The 22,696-nt window shown below is 37.4% G+C and overlaps 1 protein-coding gene across 2 annotated transcripts; it reads right to left on the bottom strand.

Moving 5' to 3' along the window:
* Positions 1-338: 338 nt before the first annotated feature.
* HAT1 (histone acetyltransferase 1) lies at positions 339-21,148 on the bottom strand. Of its 2 annotated transcripts, none has more exons than XM_018075821.2 (11): positions 21,088-21,148; positions 20,103-20,174; positions 17,379-17,454; positions 15,526-15,646; positions 9,954-10,133; positions 9,597-9,718; positions 8,992-9,096; positions 8,551-8,657; positions 5,805-5,956; positions 4,451-4,567; positions 339-728 (listed from the first exon to the last, which is right to left on the bottom strand). In XM_018075821.2, the coding sequence occupies exons 1-11, from the start codon at positions 21,092-21,094 to the stop codon at positions 561-563; spliced, it is 1,227 nt and encodes a 408-aa protein (XP_017931310.1). In that variant the 5' UTR covers positions 21,095-21,148; the 3' UTR covers positions 339-560. The 2 variants fall into 2 exon arrangements, with proteins under 2 accessions (XP_017931310.1, XP_017931311.1); XM_018075822.2 differs by lacking the exon at positions 21,088-21,148 and adding an exon at positions 20,830-21,015 and having other exon boundaries at positions 341-728.
* Between the last annotated feature and the right edge of the window lie 1,548 nt (positions 21,149-22,696).

The raw sequence follows: 22,696 nt of genomic DNA, 5'->3' as shown, positions 1-22,696 counted from the left end.
GTGCTCAAGGCACTTTAGAGGCTTAAATAGAAAGGGTCTGTTAGCTTATGGCAGCAGGATACACTTTTAGGAAAAGGTAAAGAGCCTGTACTCAGGAAGCACAGCAGCGAGAGCACAGAACCACCCTTGTAACCTGCTTGTGTGACATTACACCCAAGAGAGCACAGGCCCTACGCTGTACAAGAGTATCCAAGCAGAACAGCCAGAGGAGAATCAAATTAGGAGAAATTTCAGAGATTTCATATATAAATTTAAGCACTTCCTATTCAGGTATCTATTAAGTCTTGATGCAAAACAGAAGGGTAAAAGAAAATTCATACAACTGAAGTGACACTGTATCTGAGAATCTACTTTGTTTATTTCAGCAAGAAGTGCCCCCAAACCTAAAGTACAACATTTTAAAATCTACAACACAAAAATAGAAAATATTCAAAATGCACAGAAACACAAGTCACCTTTAATGTGATTAAAACGTCACATGAGATTTTTTGCAGTTAAGTGGCAATTAAGGATGTACAACACTGTACAGAAATCTGCAAGTTCCTGTACAGGCAGGATCCTCACGCTTGTGCAAGTCGTTCTAGGACTCTTCGGTAATCTGAAACAAGCTGTTGGAAGCTCTCTTCTAACTGCTCACGTTGCATGTTTAGGTCTATTTGGTTCAACTGATTAGTCATCTCCTCTGGTCTTAGACACCTTCTCATCTTGGCAAGTTCTCTCTGTTTTTTCTAAGCAATCAAACAAACAGCAGTTTGAACACAACAATAATTATCAAGAATATGGTATTTCATTAAAATTTATTCAATTTCAGTATCTAGTTCTTTAAGATGTCCCTAATCCCAAGAAAAGCATTTACAGTGGCTGTACATCTCTTCTGTTAAAGCCTTATAGTTTCTGTATTATCAATGAACTAGTGAAGTGAAAACTGGTTTCGATTTTTTTTCCTCAACCAAACAGATTAGGTCTAACAATACACCTACTACTGAAGATGTATGGCATGAAAAACTTGACTGCAGAAAAATGACCAGGATATTTAGTTCTACACTGGCATTAATCACACTGGTGTCCCACTATGTAGCTGTTCAGCCAACTAATTTCCCCATAACTATCAAAAATTAATTTTAAGCCTCCTGTATACAGAAAAAGTTTCACAAATTCTTACAAATTATTCAAGTAATAATTGTCAGGAACTAGCAGTAACAATGGTGAAATGAAATAAGATTATTTACAAGCATAAGTGTATTTGTACAGCAAGAAGATGAGTTCTCCTTGCTGTGTCACATGCGATATTTTTACCTGCTTCTTAAAAACACTTCAAAATGCTTTTGTATTTCCTTTTCCCAGATATAGTTTTACACAGCTGATATCTATATCTGAATATATAGTTCTTCAGGTACTTTTAATTCTTCAGTCTTCTCTTGCTTTGTAAAAGCAGAATGTCATTCAACATTTCATTAAAAAAAGACATTATGTATGCCTGGCATCTTATCAATAAATCTTTGCAATGCCTGTGGAATCAAGGAAATTTCACCCAACTATTTCTACCATCAGTCTCAAAATTAATCTCCTTCTGTTCTCTAATTTTACAATTATCTCTCACAGGAATATTTGTTTTCTTTCTGTGGTTGATGCTGAGTGTCAGGAAGGAGGAGTGGAGACCACAGTAAACTGTAAATGAGTAAGATCAGAAAAGCTTTTATAATCTCCCACAGATTCCACAGATAGGCAAAGTTCAGTTCAGAAAAGGAGATTCTGTACTTAAGTCCTGATAAGGCCTCCAGGCACATTTCTGCCAACAATCAAGAAATCTTTCCTTGTAGAAACAATGTCAAAAGCAACACAGATGTTCAAGTTTTAGATTCTTGTTAGCTCTATCTAGTCAAAATGTATAAGATACTCAAAACATGTGATGAGTTGCCCAAATCAAAATAGAGATGAGTACCTTCTGACCAAGCTTCTGTCAGTAGAAGAACTAAAACCTTCTTATTCTAAATCTAAGTCTGCTTAATTAACAAGAATATCTGTTTAGATTATAAGTATTAGCTCTGAAAAAAGGCTGTCAGCTTTTAAATGCCCATTACATCTGATGCTGTAGCGTTAGGCCATCTCTAAGTTCCAGATTCCTGGTAGAAAGCAAAAGCTCCCTTTGCGTGTTTCAGATAACCAGTTGTTCCAATATCCATTTCCCTCCAAATATACTACCAGCATATCCAGGTACACAAGATTCTGAAAACTGCCATCAGTAACATTTTACCTGGGCAGTTTCAAGAAAATTCTTAGGGAGCAAGTTACTGGGCTAGGCAGAAAAGTATATTCTGTTGAAGTAGCAAACCCAAACAAAGTATCAGCACAGCAGTGGTATTTACTTCCAACAGGGATGACATGAAGAACAAAGACATGATCAGGGAGACATGTCTACCAGCACAGTCCACCAATATCAAAATCAAATCATCATCAATTAATCAAAAGCAGAGTTCTTGAGAAATGAAGACATTTCACAAGCTGCTCACCCTCCAACTAACCTTAAACCCTGTTCACTAATATAACAAATCTTCTATTTCCTGTATTAGTATTGCTTATACAGAGAGCAACATACCTGCTGTATCAGTCATTCCAGGTCTAGTGGTGCCATATATATAAAAGTCTCAGTATGTTTAGCAACCTTGCTAATGTGAAGACTTCAATGAGAATAGATGTATTACATGTTTTTTCCCTGAAGTTTCCACATATAGTTTTATTACTGCTACTGTTAGCCAGGAAATAGTTGTAAGATGCAATACCATTTCTACTAAGGTAGTGACAATTTAGAATTATTCTATTATACAGCACTGTTAAAATGAAGCTATCATATGCTTCACATAATAAAATGATACCAGTATTAGAGTATGCAGTAATATTCCTGATTGTTTATTAAAGTTTGCTCCCCCTCCCTCTAAATTACCATCTAACTAAAGTTAGTTTAATTTTAGTTAATTTTAAAGTTAGTTTAATTTTATTTCTGAAAATTTTTTGAAAACAGCACTGTAACTAAAATTTATTGGAAAATGTTTAAAATGAGTGTATGAGTAAGCTGTTTACTAGGTAGAACTATCACAAACAAGATGACTATTCCAGAACATGAAACTTAAAATCAGGGGAAAAGGTGTTGGTTGCTTTAAGGATTCCTTTGAATCCTCATTGAAATAACAGAAAAATCAGAAATGCAATATTCTAAAGTAGTAATATTGCATATCTAGCAATACAAAATCCATTCATTATCCATGCATTTATTGCATGCAAAGACTGAAGTGGAAACACCTGCTGGAAGCAGTAGAATTGAAGCTGCTTATTGGGAATTTTGCATTTCCCCCACAGGACTTCAGTGCTGAGTGAATTAACTGAAACCATGTAATAGTCCTGTTTGCTGAAAAATCACCTTATTTGTAGTGGACACTGACTGAAATTTAACAAATGAGACAAGACACTCATGAAAGAGAAAATGTATTGATTAAGGTTCTGCCACTCAGCATGACATGGTGTTATCTCCAGATCAGACAAGTATTTAATACAGTGCTGGGCTCTCATTTCTGCTAACAGCCCCCATAATCCCAACATGACTACAATCAAAGTTTTGGTATTGTGGTATAACAGGGTAAGTGCTGCTTTAGGAAGGTTTGCAAGCTAATCGAGGTATTCCTCATACTCTTTTTTCAACAGGATTTTGGTTTGCTTAGCAAGTACCTAATTGATGAGAGCAGCTAATGTGCCAGTTATAGCAATAAATGTGGATTTATTTGTGGTCTTTTTTCATCAAGAGTCAAAGACTGATGCCATTAGTAACTAGGATATAGTTTTTTCAACCTGTATGCCAAAGGGTCAGTTTATGCAACGCAGACCAACCATACTGAAGATCCTGGAACCCATAATTAATAGGAACTAAGAAAATTACTTTGTATCTAGTTTAGTATTTGCTTGAATTTTACTGCTGAAATTACTGTATATTCCATCTGCACAGAGTTCTATGTTGATTACTTCTAGCAAGTTGTTTTGTTAAGACCTAGCTAACAAGTAGAACAGGAAGCTAAACTACTACCTAGTCTGCAGTATAAACTTATTACAGCATTTACATCTTCACATTTTTGGCTTGCCTATTTAAGACATATTTTTAGCCTTTTCAAGAAATTGACAATTTTTTCCCCTTAAACCTACATGGGCATAATGCCACTTGTAGCTAGAGAGCATAAGCTTAATAGCAACCTCCTGCTGGAATTGGGCAGGAAACAGTCAGGATCTTCAGCACTGCAAAGTACGAATGATCTCTTCATCTGTACACATGCCAGTTGAACACTGCATAACTAATAGTAGTTGATTGGCAACATAATTGGCATCAACTACATTTATGGAAATGAAAGTAAAATCAAGCATAATTAGCCCTGAAAAAAGTATTAAATGATACTTAAGTTATATACACCTTATAGGGGCCAATCAGTCTTCTTTTAATGTCCAACCGGTAGCTCCTGGACTGTTCCGCGTCCCCCATGTTTGTCGCACGCAATCGGAGGATTTCATAGACTCGTCTTGTGTGTTGCTGATGAACAGAAAGGAGAATAAAAACCACGTCTGAATGAAGAGGTCACTCAACAGAACTCAAAGTGGAGAAATATTGAAATATTAGAGTAATTCCTCAACCTATCAGAAGACAATCAGAGGCATGGACAGAGCCTCTGTCAAATCTATCCTCCTATCAGCTGGGTTAAATGAATAAACATTCTTCTTTTAACTTCAAAACCATTTTCTTCCATGCAGCCAGTGTCTGGTCTCTCAAAGTGTTGCACCAGCTGTATTGGTGCTTCAAGGACCTAGTGTTAATAAACAGCAGAAAGCCCAGAAACCAGAATCCAAAAATACTTCAAAGAACTGAAGGACTGGAACTAGAGTGACATTAAACAATATCAAACAGTATCTACTTTGCTAATTTTAATAATCCCCATAATACCCACTGCCCTTCAGAAGGCCCCCGAAGTTCTAAATAGGAAAATGAAACAAAAATATTTAAAGTTTTCTGTTTACTAGTGAAGAAAATTAATTAGTAAATTGAAAAACAGAAGTGCTTTTGGTATCACTATCTGATAGTATGACATCTGAGGAGAAAAAAACCCTACAGGTTGTATCTGTATGAAAGCAGAATTTAAGACCAAGTATAAATAAGGTGGTTTGTTTGCTATACCATTTGTTTGTTTGTTTTTATACCATTAAAAAAAAAAAATCAAACCGAACATTTATCCTTTCAGATTTAAAATACAGAAGGCTTACACAAACTATACCATTTTCATGAACACATCTGAATATAGCTTCACATTCCCCATCCCTCAAGCCTCAAAGTTTTCATTAAACCACATTCGAATACATTTTTTATTAAGCAACTCTGCCATTTCACTACTATACTCACAAACGAGTTTAATAACTTACTGAGATTACCAGCAAATTTAATTTTCAATTCACCTGTTCAGTTCTCCAAGTGTTTAGAGTTGCCTTAGTAGCAGTTGTTTACCACTTAGGTGTTTATTCCCAAAGCAACGTTTATTATTTACATAAATACACTTGAAAGACATCAAAACCATGTCAAATTCTATTACAACAACAGACTTTTGTAAGTAAAAAAAGCATTTATCTAAAACCAATAGCTAGGTCTCTCCAGATACATCCTAAAAAACTGAAAAAATAAGCCAGAGTGTGTAAATTCCAAGTCTCCATCTCTAAGTTTATATTGTTATTCTATTATTTTGATAAGAATATGTCCAACTACAATGGTTCTGATTCAGTACCTTATTTATTTTCAATTTCTGTTGAGCTTCCGTCACCATTTCTTGGCTGAAACCCTGCATTAACTTTACTGGGGAAAAGCACAGCAAATCTTGACAGAGCTTTACAAGAACAAAGTCTCTTAGCTTCACATAGTTCTCTGATGGATCTTCAGCTAGAAAGAATAAAAAAAGCCTATCAGCATTATTTGTTTTCTCATCTCTGGGATGTAACTACAAGCAACTATGGACAACAAAAGTGGATACAGCATTCATCAGTGTAATACCAAGGTTGGGGACTTGATCCTGTTATGGGCCATTCATTTAAGACTTGGACTCGATGATCCTTGGGGGTCCTTTCTGACTCAGACTATTCCGTGATATAAACAACTGTGTTGTTTAATTAGTTAATTTTAAGTACTGCTATCAAAGGTTTAGGTGTTTGACAGCAGACATCAAGCAGGTCACGGAAAGAGAAACTTGTAATATTTTGTGTATGCAGTACTGTGCAGTTTTATATTATGTGCATTTATAAGAAACTGACAACACACATGTTCAATCCCATTTAACTTCTTGGGAAAAGTAAGACTACTCTGTGCATAACACCTTTTTTTCTACATCCTCCGTCTATTCTATATTTGACAGAGTGGTAGAACTACTAAAACACAAGTAAATTATGTGGACAAAGAGTGGTGAAAATATCCTACTGTACACAAGTAAGCTAGCTGAAGACAGGTATTGACCACGAGTTATAGTCTATGTTAGCAAGGAAGACAGGAAAAGGTAGAAAGACCCAAAAGACACGATTATCCAAAATTAAAAGGCTGGAAGCACCTCAGCAAAAGCTGATCATAATTTCAAGTTACTTCCATTTTGCTTAAAATGACAGCATAGCTATCAAAATTGTTGCTTTAAGAAAAAAACACCGAAGTTGAGAACTAGCCTCAGTTAACATCAAAGTGGTCCCATCCACATTGTTCCTATTTACGAACAACACTGTGAATATATCTCTTTCTTCCTTGTTTGTTTAGACAGGCTCTCCACAAATAAGTAGCAGGGCTATGTTTTCCCCCAACCCTCATTTTTGCATGAACTAGCCTTGCTGAGTTTATTGCTAACCAGCTTATACCCCACCTGTGTTTTTCTTTAGTTTTGAGGAACACTGTAAATAATTGAAATTTGCAGTTTTAGGATAATCAAAAAGAAAAAAAAAAGTTACCAAGGACTGGGATAGAAGTTTTTGCTATCTTTGTGCAGCACTGCACAACTATTTTTTTGGTTGGAGGATGCTTATGATGATTGTATCAGTTAACATGTTTTATGCATGAGTGGCCTAATCTCGTATGGCAAACCTTATAGCACTTACTCTACAAAACAGATTGGAGAAGGTGCGCTAAAGTTAAGTCCATTCATTTGAGCTCAGATTAGTTAAGAGAAACATGAGGCAGTTTCTGTACAGTAAAGCACTATCAGCATACGTTTTGCTTGTGTCAGCATGACCGGGTATAAGCAGAACAAAATATTTGTTGTAAATGTGAAACTCGGAAGTTTTTTAATACATCGTTAGCTCTTTCAAAGAGGTTAACTCTTCTCAGAAAGGTTAAAGGCTTTACTTCCCAATTTTAGATGATACGTAACTAAATATCCTGACAATGTCAGGTCTGTCCAGCCGAATTTCCTGCTCAAAAGGACAATAAATAATTCTGTAAGAGCCTTGAATGACATGTAGAATATTGTAAACTTTCTCCTCCTTCATTCCATAAAAAAATTAAATCCTGTTTTAGTGCACATTTACTGGTTGCTACAACCCTGTATTTAAGGCACTGAGCCATGCATATGTCAAATGATTTATGCAGTACCATGTTAAGACTTTATTCATCCTCAGTTAAAGCTCTGTACTATAAAAAGGAAAAAGTAAATGCATGATGCAGATGATTTTCTGTTGCATAAACAAAGTTACACTTCCTTGGGTTCCCATGAACTGGATTAAAATTATGAGGTGGATTACCTTTTGTTATGATTATGCTGCAACAATGCATTATGAAGCAAGCAGTCAATTGTGTTTTAATTAGAATGGGGAGTTATTTCTAACCAAGATGAGACTGCACATAGAATTGAATGGTCAAATTGTGCTTCAACTATATTTCTTCCTATGCTAGACTTGAAACCACAGGACAGATGTCACACTTGTGGCAATTTCTAGTGTTATTTTTGTAATGCACATCCACCCTTTATCCCCTCTTCCATTTCCTCAATAATCTTTTATTTTTAGGTATTTGTGCACACACCTCTAATATCACAGATGCCTTCAGCCAGCAATGTGTGCTCCTAGAGCACAAGTTCTCTATGGCCTTTTACTGTCTGTAAAATTTCATCTTGCACACTAATATTAATCCGTTAATTTAGTTAGATGAGTGTGTGCCCCCTGAAGTCTGAGTTTTGGTTAACAGAAGGAAGTTGAACAAGGAATTTGACAAAGCTTGATCTCTTGGCAAACTCATCTGTGTATCTCACAATAAAATGGCTAATTAGCTGGTAATCCGTTCACGCTAGGGATGGAATTTTCCTGGTGTACTGTTTTCTAAGTAAAGTATTTAAGGAGCTACATTATATACACTTCTTCTGTAAACCAGGGTACTACTGATGCTGGACTGAGCAGAAGCTGAATCTTCAAAAGGCTGTGTAATTCTGACAAATGAACACAGAAATTAGCTTGTGGGCTAACAACCTGTGAATGCTACAAGTTGCTTGTTAAAAATTTAACACAAACCTGTTATATCAAGTACTGTAGGAGAAGACATATAGTATCTATGAACTGTTTCAAGCAGCTGAGCACCATGGCCTTCTCCTTGGAATGGTGGCAAGATCAGCATCTGACTACAGACAAAGGAATGCATTTTCAGTTCAAATTATGCATTTGCAAATATAAAGTCTTAAAAACAAAATGGTATTTCATTTTAGATTAAAGTATGTGTAGCAACCTTAATGTTAAAATGTAATTTTCAACAGAGTCTTAAAATTGTTAAATATTCCAAACTTGTTTGAGATTCCCTCCGCTTCAAGAAGGAAACAATGAAATAAATCAGTGCATAGACAGCTAATAATGGGGATTTTTTTAAACAAATCAACACCATTATAAACAAGTATTGGGAACTTCAGCAGTTCCCTCTTCTGAAATAAAAGGCAAGGCACGAGTTACACCGCCAATTACCTTACACGTGGCCGGGTTTTGTCTGGGTACACATAGTAATTATAGACTGTCATGTAGCCTACGGTCGCAAAGAGCGTAGCTCCATCCTTATTATACTTCTCAAATCTGCAGATAAAACAGAAAGCCAAGCAGGTCAATTACAGTCGCGCTCCCATGCAGTGTCCATTTTCTTTTCCATTCTCCAACTGAATTTTCAGTGTCAGCAAGCTACTCTGTGAGGGCCCAATGGGTACACCTGCTATGTTCTGAATGTACAATTCACTTAATTGGTGTGCAGCAACTTGGATAAATCAGGCCTCTTTACAGCACTTCAGTGCACTTGCCTATTATAAAGATGAATAGGTGGCAAGTAAAAGAAAACACAGGCAAAGCTCATTTTACTGTTTAAGCCTACATTCAGGGCTCTAACGGACAACAGCATTTAATTCAGCTCTATTCTCAAGCTTTCCCAAAGCATAATGGAGGAAAACTCAAGCCTCATAAACAATGGTTTTTCTTTCCTGGGAAAAATATCATTATACTGCTCCAATAATTGGCCAGCCACAATTAAAATGCAGGCTTTGTGGAGGTAATAAGGTCCACTGTTGCTTTAGAACTGTACTTACACTAGAAAGTAGTTCCATCTTTCATCATCTACATCAATAAAGCTAGCAGTTTCAATAAACCACATCAAGAACGTCTGAAGCCTTTCATGATATTCTCGAAAGCCTGGACATGTCATGTCAGCCTAGGGAAAAAGCCAGGAGAAGTCAGGTGAAACCTATCACAGATGTAAGAGGAAAAAAAACACGCAAAACCTAATTAAATTATCGGATATAAAAAAGCATGTTTACAGTGATTAATAAATGGATAAAATGATAGTATTTATATACTACGGTTCAATCATTACAGAAAGTGCATCCTTGCAAAATAAAATTGCATTTGGTCGCTCAAAAGCAGAAGTTTAACTTAATTTTTCATACCTTGTATATCTGGTATGTTATATCTTCACCGGCTTCCTCATTATGGATAGAATATGTGTGTAGCAGCATTCCAAAGGGCTTGAAGTTGACCTCCTTCTCCAGCAGAGACACAAAGTCATCTGTGTTTGTGCAAAAACCAGGCGGAATGATTTCTCTAATTTTACTTTCAACATCATCTGCCTGCAGATTACAAAAAGGGGCAGGATCAGTGGAAGATGAGAAAAAAAACAGCATTGATGTCATTATCGTGCTATAAGAAACGACTATATGAGAGATGATATGGCCTACCAGTAATTAAAAAAAAAAAAAAAAAGAAGGGAAGCATTTCTGTTGTTTAGTGATGACCTTCCAGCAAGTAAAGAAGCTGCACTGGTGAAATCAGAAAGGTCACAATCCAGCCACTGTAAGCATCAAAAAGCTCTTGGTTACAGCATAAGTTAATGAACACTATTATGTTTAGAAATTGCTACACTTGTCCAAGTTTGTCTAAGAGTGTTGATAGCTATTCTGTAAGTGGAGCACATTCAGAAGCTAAGACATTCCAGACAGCAATTCTTCCAGACTATGCTATGCAACACAGCCTTGTAGAACTCAGGTTCCCAAACAAGCAGCTTGCAATAACTACTAGGTAATGCAGAACTAAGCAGAGAAACAGGCACAAAGATCAAAAATGTTAGCTCCCAAACAGAAAAGTGACAGCTAGCACACTCTTGCATTCTTGTGTCCCCCTGCTTGAAATGCCTGTCTACAGGATCAGCTCCAAAACACATTACAAACTCAGACAACCACATCCCCCATTCTAATAAAAGACAGTTTTGAAAACAAAGTTTGACATAAAATAGTACAATTTAAGAATACTGTCAGCAAATCTGACCTGTAGTCTAACATACTGTGGAAGACAAAATATTCTGACACCAAAATTTAATTCACAGATTTCACTTTGGTTATCTGAAAAGTTAGAGACTATCAGCTGAGCAGACTTCATAATCCTTTTCAGACCCCCAGAAGACCACTTGATTGAATACATTTACTACTTCTTTTTAACCATGAATATTTGATGAAGTTTCACAATAACGTATTACTGCTTCTCACCAGGCAATAAAACTTAATGAATTGGTCTCAACTTAACAAAACCGTTCTCCTCAATACAACCCCTAAAAGCCTGACATTACATTCAACAAAATGAGCTTACATTCAATTCAAACTTTCCTCTAGACAATGAATCCAGGTTTTTACTTAATGGAGTTTGCCGTGAGTTCAGCTGTAATGTTTGTATTGTATCTATTTCCACAAGGACGGACACAAGAACACTTTGTGTTAACTTACTAAGCAGCTCTTTCACACCGTTTACATGCATGATGGGTATTAGTTCAAAACCAAGACCCTTGCTACTTAGCATTCAAAACAGGGAAATTAAGATGCTTAGAACAAAATACACTACAAAAGGCTAATACAACATGCTACTAATTCCTGTCCTTTCAACCATAGGCCCTTAAGTAGAAGCAATGCACCTGCAAATGAATAGCACTTTATCATTCAGTTACAGTTTTATTGTAGAGAAAGATGGATTTAGCTCAGCACAAACAAGTTTTATTCTTAATGGTTTGGTACTACCAACATTTATATTTATATTTGGAGAGAGAGCTATTAAGCAGTTAAAATACAGCTCTACAATACTTGGTGTAAGAACCAAGTTAAAACATGTACAGTCTTTACATCCATTTCATTCTCAAAACAAAGATAATTTATTGGAGCCTTTGCTATTCTTCACAGACCAGTATTAACTAAAACATTTTCTTTACACTTACTGATTTAAGTGCATTACATAAAATAAGCCATTTTTTCAGAATCAACGTAATACATTTAAAAACATATTTATATGGAACACATTTTAGAAATTACTTTTTTTTTTTTAAACCATGCAAATGCACTGTTTAAGTAGATCTTAGTCTGCACTGATTACAGAGCTGTAGGGAACCACAACTAAGAATCCATAGTGACTCATTTTATATAGCTGAAATAGGCATGTAAAAATAACCTAGAATTAAAACAGTACTTCCAAGCATCAGTTCAGTATCTCAGGTTATGTGGAAGCTATCTAAACAAGGTGAACATACAGTATGAGGTACCATATAAATAATGATTAAGTAATTTTGCTTCCCTTCATATTTGTAACTTTCTTCATTAGTGGTGAGAAGGAAGCCAAACTTTCACCTGCTGAAAGCCTGTAAGATAACACATCCATCACTGGCTGCCACCAAGGAAAAATCTTACTTTCAAAAAAATAGAAAGGATTAAAAGATGACAGAGACTTAGCAGATAAAGCACCAGATAATACTTCTTGGTTCTATATGACTAAAACATATTTTCACCTATTGCTTCCTAAAAATTCTCTCCCCTTGAAATGGGATCTGACATAATTTAAGAAATGAAAATATAGTCTTTAGTTACTTTTAGGGTTAACAGGATTTCTCTCTCTTACAGAACAAATCCCAGAATCCTCAGTTGGACTGGTGGCAGAAGTTTAAGTGATCCAATTTTCAATTAGCAAGTCCTGGAATACTGGAATCTTGACATATCGACAACATAAAAAACAACGTTTCATTAACACCTGTACTTTTTAACAGAAACATTAATTACTTTGTAGGCCAGAAACATGAATTACTTCGTAGGCCCTTTCCAAACCCTTCTGAGGTGCTCATAATCCAAGGACCTACCAGAATTTGTAACTGCCTTCCCTTGTGTACTTCCTTGCTCTCGTTGAGAGGTTAATTTCACTCATATCTTACCAACAGGAATGGATGCACGCAATGGCACCTAAGGTTCTCTTCAGAAAAACAATCCTGTTGACTACTCCAACAGTGTTTAACATAGGCAAAGCCACATACAGTGAAGCATGCAAAAACCTGAATTAAGCCAGCCAAGAATTGTTGAGCTTTTGGTTCATGGAAGTGCTGCCTGTAATGTATTACCTTCATAATCAGAATCATGTGTGGTGATGACAGGGAATTTGGTATAGGCTTGTAATTACACTTGATTTCTAGTAGGACTGTTTAAATGGGTAATGTCTTTGTACATTGCATTTGAGTCTGGATAATTTTAACATAGAGATTATTCTTGTACTAACAGGCAGCTATGACATTTGTATACCATGTAGATGCTGTTTCAAAAAGTGATTGAATTTAAAATAATTATAGAAGCATATTTAAAAGCTGAATTTCTCTAACCCATGCATGTATTTCAGTGGGGAGCAATGGAGTGATCAGCAGTATTACATGAAAGAAAGAAAAATATGCCAATATTAAAATAACACTTTTTCATTAACTTTTGTATCAAAGTCTATAAACATATAGACTAGCTGCAAAGCAAGATATATAGTTTAGTGAAATACTTTTCCTCCACCCTATCATAAAATGCAGATGAAAAGGAAAATATTGGAACAGCTGCAAATCTCAAAGCAACAATGCAGAGGTCAATGCTATTAATATTTACACTAGAAGAAAGCAGCTTCTCTTCAGATATTTGAAAAAATCAACTTCACCCAAGGGAAAATTCTGTCTATTTTCATTAAATGAAGTGCCAACTTCTGTTCAAAACACAATCATACTCTGCTGAGCCCTCCTCAATAAAGATGGAGCTAAACCATGTTCAGATGTATAAATATGACTGGAGTTCTGTCTCTTGACATTTCAGGATTGTATCTTTTCCTCATGTTCAAAAACATCTTGGAGAAAAAAAAAAGGAGAGGTATTGGGATAAGTATTTCTGTCAGTCCCTAGCAGGGACTGTAGCAGCTGCTTTAGCAATAATCAAACCAAATTTAATATCACAGAATAAAACCACCCACCACTGAATGGGCTTGTAGGGGTATTTAGATACAAAATCCTAAGCTGTGAATAACTTTGTGGAGCATTAAAACCAACATCTTACTTGTAACCAGCTATGTTAAAGGCAGAAACTGCTGTCCTTTCCTAAACACCATCTATTCACAGCACAAAGATTATCTGTCATGCATGGTGGATAATCTGCCTCTTAGTATAATTATCCTCAAGGAGCAGAGATCAGCAAACAAACAGTTAACTCAGAAAAATAAATGTTAATGTGCATTCAAATTAACATCCTGCTGTAATGACAGCTTATGTTTTAATCTCTGCATATGCATTCATACTTTAAGGTGGTTAAACTGATGGCAAATACAAATGAGAGCAAGATTGATTACAGCCATGTCTTTTTTTCTACACAGGTTTAGATACAGCAATATGAGCAGTCTATTTGAATGTACAGTGTTAGTAACACCAAGGAAAGCACAGAGTAAGCAACCACATTCTTCCCATCCAGTCAAAGCCTGTAAATGCTCTGGAAAGCACAAAGAAGCCTCTCTCAAAATGATCCTCTTTTTTGTCTTCACCTCAATCCCTTAATCAATTGGAGGAACAATTCTGTATAGGAAACAGGGTTTGAAAAAAGCAATGATTCTGAGCAATCAAAAGTTTCAGTATGCTTTGGACAAGACAGACCTTGTTTACCTTGCCTGTACCTCCAGAAAAGTAAAGTGGGTTTGCCATTTGTACAGAAAATAGACTGTCAGTAAAAAGGTGCTATGGTGTGGATTCCTATTGTGATAATTATGAAATTATACTGGTGAAAGGTTGGACCATTTGATTTTAATGTTTACTACATCACCAACAGCATTCCTTTTTCCCTTATTTCTGAAAACATTCTTAAGATTGAAGAACATGACCTTTCACTCCTAAGATATGTTGCTCTACCCTTGAAAGTATTTCAGATATTGTCCAGGCACTTAGCCTGTTGAAGTAAGTATATTCTAAAACACCTTCAGAATAAAGAAGGACAAACCTTTAAAATTCACTTACCAAAGTAATTCCAATGTATTTCTCCCTTTGCAATAGGCCTCTCCTTGCAATTATTTAAATAAACTCCAATGAACTTGAAATTAGTAACTTAAATACAAGTCAGAATATTCTGAGAGCATATAGACAGTACGAGAGAAAACAAATCTTTTCTACAAGTATTCTATAAGCTCAGAAAACCTGTAGGCAAAAATAGAAAAAGCAAACAAAACCCCCTGCAGATAACTGCAGATAACTGTATATCATATTCCTTTAAGATGTAAAGCACACATGATACCTGTCCACAAGTTTATAATCTCTCTTCTGCCTTACTTGTCCTCCACATTTAAAGAGACACACATACCATATCATGAAGTGCTTACAAAAATCTCCTTTTCCTTCTTACTGAATTCTCTTCAGCATAAAACCTGGACTTGGTTAACATGAAAATACAGACTTGTCAAGTAGAGGGGTTTTCTGTGGAATTGGTTTTGGTATTAGCACTTCATGTCTCACTGTACTGCTTGACACAATTCTGATGGCACTGGAGTCAAAGAAGGGGAAAACGTACAGATGGAAGTCCAAAGCTCTTTTACAGCTTAGCAACAAAGGAAGCTTTTTTGTTTATTGTTAAGTTAAACCATGTTTTGGGGGGATATTACTAAACCTAGAATTCCTGTCCATGCCCAAGTAAACCTTCAAAGGTAGACACCTGCACTTACCTCCACACAGTCAAACTTCTCATTTACTTTCGACGTGTATTCAATGCGGAAGAACGTGGACAGGTTACCAGCGATGTAATACAAAAGGATCTTCAGCCCCTTGTAGCCAAAAGCAATTTCACTGAGAAAGAAGAAAAGAACAATCAGGAACTCTACACAAAGCAAAATATTCACATCACAGTGCTTTCATCTCATTGGAAGTTCCCATCATCTTTCCCAGTAAGGTAGAGTAAGCTTCCTAATAGGAAAAGGGAATCGAACTGGATGTGCACTATCCAGACAGAGACAATGACTTAAAGTATTGCTACTGTGTTGCTCCTCTAGGGGAGAAATACAACACGTTTCTGAACTCAGCAAGGCAATGTCTCTGCCCTTACTGTAACAGCTCAGGAGAGATATAGCTAATACCTGAAATAGCTAATCCTGTGTTTATGTTTTTTCAATAGCTTTAACTCCTTAACAGGTATTTATATGAGTCGATCAATAACATTTATTAGAAATTACTTTGCAGTGTAGTATAACATTTTGGAATAAACTACTGCAATTTATACTGTACAAAACACAGATAATGAGACATAGCAATATGTGGACAGTTTTTGGTTGAGTTTCTATTTAGTTATCCAATGTCACCAAAACTGAGCAAATGCAAAAAAAAAAAAAAACCAAAAAAAACCCTACAAAAGCCTTTTCTACACTTTGAAAATATGAGTTGCCTGAACACAAACCCTATATTCTTATGAAGTATAGAGAATTCTTTTTCTAGGAAAAATCTTGATAAAACAGTAGTGTTCACAAAGTAACAGGTCAATTTTTGTTATTTTAAAGCATAGCTGATTTTTTTTTTACTGGGATTTTTCTTTTATGATAGCACATTCATAATTTAAAACCTGAAATAGAAGTTCCAGAACAAGAATTTGCTTGTTAGTTATACTAACAGATTGGAGAGTTCTCCCATTACTAGAATTATACATAGTTAATCCTAATTGGAGTACTCAGAATGCTTTTAAAAAGGAAATGGAAATTAAGAAACATAACTATTTCAAGAAGTCTACAGAAACATGCACCTGGATTTTCCTTAGTAGGCTGGGTTTGTTGTTGTTGTTGATCTTTTTTAACTATGGCCAGATTGTTGAATATCACTCTACTGAAAATATGAAATGACATTTCAGCACTAGGGACAGAGTGGCTGACTTCCCTACAGTACTAATTAAGTCAGCATACTCTAAATAGAAGAAACAATACTTTCCTACTTCCACTTTAGTAAGGACTTTGACACCATTTCTAAAGCATTCTTTTGGAGAAACTGGCTGCTCATGGTTTGGACATGTGCACTGTTCACTGGGTAAAAAACTGGATGGATGGCCAAGCCCAAAAAGTGGTGGGGAATGGAGTTAAATCCAGCTGCAGCTGGTCACAAGTGGTGCTCCCCTGGGCTCAGTGCTGGGGCCAGTCCTGTTTAATATCTTTATCAATGACCTTAATGAGGGCATCAAGTGCCCCCTTAGTTGGTTTGCAGACAACATCAAGTTGGGTGGAATGCTGAGCTGCTGGACTTGGGTCACAACAACCCCACTACAGCACAACAGACCTGGGGAAGAGTAGTTGGAAAGCTGCCCAGCAGAAAAGGACCTGGGGGTGCTGGTCAACAGCAGCTGAACATGAGCCAGTGTGTGCCCAGGTGGGCAAGAAGGCCAACAGTGTCCTGGCCTGTATCAGCAATAGTGTGGCCGGCAGGACTAGGGCAGTGATTTTCCTCCTGTACTCAGTACAGCAGGATTTCTTGTTTTCTAACAATTTGGAAGCAACTCTTCCCTTCTGGACCTATTAATTTGACTATGGAAACTTTAACTTACTCATCTCCAAACACTTGATGGCTGTACTCTGGATTAAATGTTGTGTTGTCATCCTCCAAATCCTCAGGAAAGCGAACTGAGGAGGGGGAAAAGAAAAAAAAAAAAAAAAAAGAGCATGACCAAGTCATCGGCTTTGGTTTGTTTATCCACAGATGCCCTGGTAGCTGTTCATGCATTCTTCTGCTACAGACAACTTCAGTTAAGAAACTATGTACATTAGGCTGACACACAAATGAAATGACATCCCATACAATTTAGGTGCATGTTGTTTGATCTGAGGATGTCAAATCACTTATCAGAATAAAACTGAAAAATTGACACAGATGCACACATGTATATGTTTCATACATGCATCTCCTGAATATTCTGCCTTTAACTTCATCTTGAACACTGAGGACACTGCTCAGCTGGTTACTCCTGCAATAAGAACATCAATCGTGTAATCAATGTTGCCTTCTCCTTCTGTCATTCTTCTCCTAGATGCAGGTGAGAACACTTCACTGTAGATGATTTTCATGGAGAGATGACTGGAAAGAAATGTTTATGTGCATTTATATTCATGTCAAAATGTTGGAGAATCAGCATGGATACATACAAAACAGCTGCAACAATATTACACTGGTACTTGTACCAATAGTACCAAAACACTTAGTGATTTTTTTTTTCTTCCTGACTCTTTACTTTTCTTCAAAGCCTAGTAATAAACATGGCTTTCTCTGGTAATGTAAAAACATTCACTATAATGGCATCTATTCAAACTCAGTAACTTACTGAACAAGCATTTTATTCATGCTTATAGAATTATAGCAGTTGCTCCACAGCAATTATGACAGAAGTTCTTCCATCATTAAATATAAGATTTATTAGTGGATGAAATTAGAGATTAAAGTAGGATTTCCCAGGAAAAAAATTTAAAATAGCGAGAAACTTGATTCCTAAACATTCTGTGTATTTGCAGTTTAAAAAAATGCCTCGAATTGGAAGGGCTGTAACTCTTAACTCAGGCATTAAAGATATAGTTCAGTCATGGTAACAAACTACAGGTAGCTCAAAACAACTGTTACACATTTTTAATGCTGAATGAGTTGATATTGCATTAGCAGGAGTATGCAATGCTGCAAGAGTTAATATTGCTATTACAGCTTTTTTTTTAAAGCATGTGGAATATTGAACTACAGCTTCATTGCTGCTTTACTCCAGTAAAACCAGAGACAAAGAAAAGTTTTTTTCTGATAATATTAGAGAGTAATTAGTCAAAGAGAAAAATGTGAATGAGGAGTGTCCAAGTGACAAGATAAAAGTCTGACCCTCTCAAAAGCAAAGGAGATGGTTGCTCTTGCCTTCTTGGGTTTAATTCAGAGAGCAACAGATTTGAGGCAAAGTAACAAGTGTTAAAAGAAAGCAAACAAAGGAGAAACAAAACAAAAACCAAAGAGCAATTCTCAGAAGAAATTAAGACCCTGAAGATGATAGTGTATGACTGCTTTTATATCCCATGTAATGTTTGGTATTTTTTTAAATGGTACAACTTTGTAGCATCTCGTATCTTCCTCTTAACACAATTAGTATATGGAACATCTAAACTCCCTGGAAGAAAAAAAGCAAAAAAAAATAGCTGAAATGGGCAATGGGCACCTTAATTAAAAACCTGATATAGTAGCTCCTTGGATTTCTAGACAAATTTCACTCAGATGTCATTATCTCTAATTCTTTGTCTTTAGAAAGGTGGAAGAGAAAAATAGAACATTCGGTCTACTGTTTGACATAATTTTTCAGAGTAAGAGAAATATTCACAAATACAGTGGCTGAAAAACTTAAATATTTTGCTTATAACAACATTTTGGCTCACAAGCCACTGTGTTTTGAAAATGCTACTAAGCTGTACAGAACAGACTGCTAATAGTTCTGAAAAGTGCTTAACAAGTTCATTACTTCAACTTCCTTAATAAATTAAGGTGTATATATATGTACTGCTCAAGGGAACAAATAGTTGAGGGGCTGTAAAGATTAAAAATTAGACAGATACACCTTATTCTTCAAGTTATTACAGCTGCACATAAGTTTAAGATATAAGCAAGTCCACCAAGAGTTCTGTAATTCTGGCTGTATTTTAAGTATCCTAGTAAGCAAATTGGTTAGAGAGAGCAATAAACAGTTCTTGAAAGATCAGTATCTTTTCTCTTCAGATTTTAAACAAATTTCACTAAAAATGTCTTGTGTAATCCAGATGTTGAGAGGGAAGGGCAGCAAAAACCCCAACCCAACAACACTTTTCAGCCTTTTATTAACGCCCCCCATCAAAGAAAGAGGAAAGGGAAAGATGTTAGAAACATATAATTAGATATTTGTAACCCTAAAGAAATTAGTTCTGCTGCTACGGTCACCATGAAGTCAACACATACTTAGGACTACACCATGTCACAAGGATTACAGAAGCAAAGAATATAACAAATGCTTCAAGAAAATAAGATGATGGAATTCCAATGCACTCTGGTAACATGGTAATAAAGTGTTGATTATCATGCAGAGATAGGACTGAATTTCTACAGCTGTACTTGAATTCCAGTAGTCTCAGCAAACTAGACCATGCATTGCTTTCGTGAGTTGCATGCTCACATCAACAAGGACATATTAATACCTGGGTGAATCTAAGTATAAGAACATTTCTTAGGAAGGTACTAATACTCCAATATCAACTGTACAGCATTTAAAAAGGGACATTACCTAGCTTCAGCTGAATTGCTTCATTTGTATTACACTTGTATTCAGCCAGCTTCTTCTCCATAGCAGTAAGTCCTGAAGAAAAAGTTGGGGTTTTTTAAGGTTTAAGAGGTGTTCAGTCTGTGTGTCAATATTACTCAAAGATCATATTAGAAAAAGGGTTGTAAAAACTACAGAAAACACACAACACAAAACCACTGAACAAGTAAGATTAAGAAAAGCTACAATATGCTACAGTGTGGTAACATGGAGAACATAGAGATTTATCTTAAACACTTCTCTGGAACTATAAAGAAGAACTAGAAAACAGACAAGCATCTCTCCATTTAATTTCTGAGAATTAAAGACATTACCATAAAATTAGCAAGTGTTATAAGTTATTACCAATTAAACATATATTTTAAAATGTAAGTATGAAATTAAGAATTCAACCTAACACGTTATTTAAAAAAACTGGTTAAGTAACACGTATTAAGTGTTTGCATTAAGTCATTTTCACAAACAGGTGTTCATGAACTGCAATGGCATGTAAACCACCGGCAATTACTTGGCTACCACTGCTCTTCCAGAGAGGATGTGGGAGAAAAAAGCAAGCGAACTGCAATTAGTCTGTTTTTCAAAGCAGAATCCAGCACAGAAGACATTTCACTGATGGCATTTTCCAAGAGCTTTACGAACACAGCCCCCCTTCACTTCAGAAGTATCACCAGAAAGTTCTAATATTGCTTACTTCAATGAGTGAACTTGGGAGTAAAAACAGTTTCGGGCTTTTAATTCGCTGCCCACCCCCAAAAAACTCGCGGACAAGGAGATATACTCCGGCTCAGCACTACCGAGCTCGGGGGCCGTGAGCCCGAGGACACCCCGCAGCAAGAGTACGACCAGGGCAACCGGGGGGATAGAGACACAGTCGGCGGCAGAGGCAGCCGCGCTCCCCTCCCTCGCACCCCGTACCGTCCTGCCGCCGCGCTGCCCCGTCCGGCCTCACCCGCCATGTCCGAGCGGCCCGCGCAGTGCGAACCAACCCGCGCGCCGCCCGCCGGAAGTAAGCGCGCGCAAACGCCCTTCCGCTTCCGCCCGCCGAAAGCGGGCCAGGAGCCAATGGCTGTGCCGCGCGCGCGCGCGGCTCGCGCGCATGCCCAGACCGCTGCCTCGAGCCCTGCGCTCGCGCCCTCGCTCGCGTGACGGCCGCCTCGCCCCGCCTCGAGAGGGCGCGCATGCGCAAATGCTGGCGGCGCGGGCTCGCACGTGTCCCGGCCCCGGCGTGACGGGAACGTCCCCCCCGCTCGGCGAGCGCCCTTCGCCTCAGCGCCCCCCGCGCGCACCGACCGCACGGCCCAGCGCCACGGCCGCGCTGCAGCCCAGCAAACAACCTGAGCTTTAGCGTTGGGAAATAAATAAATAAAAATCTGTGTGCTGAACCGCTTGTTACAGCCACCGCGTAAAGGATATTTCTGCTATTTTCTTTTAAGGGATTGGTTTTTGATGCGCTTATAACACAGATTGTTACTCTGTGTGCTGCTTTGGACTGGGATGGAACGATTACTTTTCTTCCCAGTGGCTGGTGTGGGGCCAGTGGTGGATTTGTGCTGAACACAGGGTTGATAATACAGAGTTATTTTTGTTATTGCTGAGCAGGGCTTGCGCAGAGCCAAGGCCTTTTCTGCTTTCTTGTGCTGCCCCACTGGCAGGGAGGGGGGTGTGCATGGGGGGCTGGGAGGAGACGCAGCTGGGACAGGTGACCCCAACTGACCACAGGGATATTCCAGACCGTATGGCATGCTCAGTGTAGAAAGTGGGGCAGTATAGAAAGAAGGAGGAAGGGGGATGTTTGGAGTGATGATGTTTGGCTTACCAAGTGGTTATACATGGTGGGGCCCTGCTTTCCTGGAGATGGCTGAACACCTGCCTGCAATGGGAAGCAGTGAATTAATTCCATGTTTGACTTTGCTTGTGTGCATGGCTTTTGCTTTCCCTATTAAACTGCCTTTATCTCAACCCATGAGTTTTCCAGCTTTTACACTTCCTGTTCTCTCCCCGGTCCTGCTGGTGGGGAAGTGAGTGGCTGTGTGGGGCTTGGCTGCTGGCTGGGTTAAACCACGACACTCTGCAATTAGTAGGTATTTATGGACTTGCTGAGCAAGACACTCTAGTGGTCAGATGCTTATCAAATGCCTATCAGATGCCTATAAAATAGGCAGATTTCTATCAAAACTGTTCTTGTTGTCAGTTGTGACATAGCATGTGAACTCTGAGTTATATTCAGAGAATTTTTGTTGACCTATAGCCAAGAAAAGTTCTGCTTTCTAGAGAAAATTAGTTGTTTTAAACTTAAGAAAAGTGACCCATTGTTTTGTGACCACTATTATAAACTGCCAACTACTGTATTGTAGTTTTATATCTCACTGTGCTATTTGACGTGTACCAGAATTTTCCAGTGGCATGTGATAAAAGACACCTTGTTGGGGCCTTGAAATAATACAGCAAGACAGAACATGTAGTATTAGTTAAGCCAGGTTTTACAAGCACTTACTGTGATGGAACCGTCCAAATGAAATATGAACTTGTCCTCTCTTGCGGCTGTGGCCTGTATGCTT

The sequence above is a fragment of the Manacus vitellinus genome, unplaced genomic scaffold, assembly GCF_001715985.3.
Source record: "Manacus vitellinus isolate BGI_N305 unplaced genomic scaffold, ASM171598v3 scaffold_22_pilon, whole genome shotgun sequence".
Lineage (NCBI taxonomy): Eukaryota > Metazoa > Chordata > Aves > Passeriformes > Pipridae > Manacus > Manacus vitellinus.
The sequence above is the reverse complement of the archived record's forward strand: the minus strand, read 5'-3'. Positions and strand labels throughout refer to the sequence as shown.